The sequence below is a fragment of the Eimeria mitis genome, genomic scaffold (assembly GCF_000499745.2).
Source record: "Eimeria mitis Houghton genomic scaffold, Emh_scaff1193, whole genome shotgun sequence".
Classification (NCBI taxonomy): domain Eukaryota; phylum Apicomplexa; class Conoidasida; order Eucoccidiorida; family Eimeriidae; genus Eimeria; species Eimeria mitis.
In genome coordinates, this window is record NW_013568125.1 from 1,536 (window position 1) to 2,302 (window position 767).

At 41.5% G+C, this 767-nt stretch overlaps 1 protein-coding gene across 1 annotated transcript in view; it reads right to left on the reverse strand.

Annotated features, from left to right (window-relative positions):
- EMH_0031610 (phosphatidylserine decarboxylase proenzyme, putative) overlaps positions 1-767 on the reverse strand; it is a gene marked incomplete at both ends in the record, with an annotated part of 5,559 nt that overhangs the window by 1,371 nt on the left and 3,421 nt on the right. Inside the window, one exon of the mRNA XM_013494535.1 lies at positions 200-573. Coding sequence (XP_013349989.1) covers positions 200-573 — 374 coding nt within the window. The remainder of the gene's footprint in view (positions 1-199; positions 574-767) is intronic.

Below are 767 nucleotides of genomic sequence, written 5' to 3' on the forward strand. Positions count from 1 at the left end.
TATATATATAAACTTATTCTTCTTTGCGTTTGTTGTTTTGTGTGTGTCTCCTGCCTATTCTGACGGCTCTAAAGAAACGGGAGACAGCCGCCATTGCTGAGCGTAGGGGAGAAGAGAGACAAAACGAATCATTATTTTTTTGTTGTGTTTTTATTGTTGCGGGGACAGCTGTGGAGACAGTAAACTGCAGTGTACGTACACCCGAAATATAAGGCCTCTCACTTAACTCAAACCGCAACACTCCCGTATCTCCCGCTGCAGCAATTGCTGCTGATATGTAACCATCAGCAGAGACCAATGGACCACCTGTCTCCTCCTCCTCACCACCACCAGTACCAGCAGCAGCAGCTGCAGCTGCAGCAGCAGCAGCAGGAGGAGCAGCAGCAGGAGACAGAGACAGCCCAGGGAGAGGAGACACCTCAGCCCCTGTCTCCTCGAGAAGAGACACCCCGTCAACGCCAACAGAAAAAGGAGACAGTCTCCCCCGCATGAAATATTTTGTTGTCGATAGCTCACCCAAACCCTCAGCAGCCAGGCGGCCTAGCTCCAGTGTAATCTCCACCCACAACCCCTCTGTACAAATACAAACACAAATTATTTTATTTATTATTTTTTTTATTTGTTGCTTTTTTTTTATTCGTTTTTGTTTTGTTGTGTAGTATCACTACTATAGTAATTATACACAACAGAAATATAAATCTATAAATATATATATATATATATATATATATATATATATATATATATATATATATATATATATATAT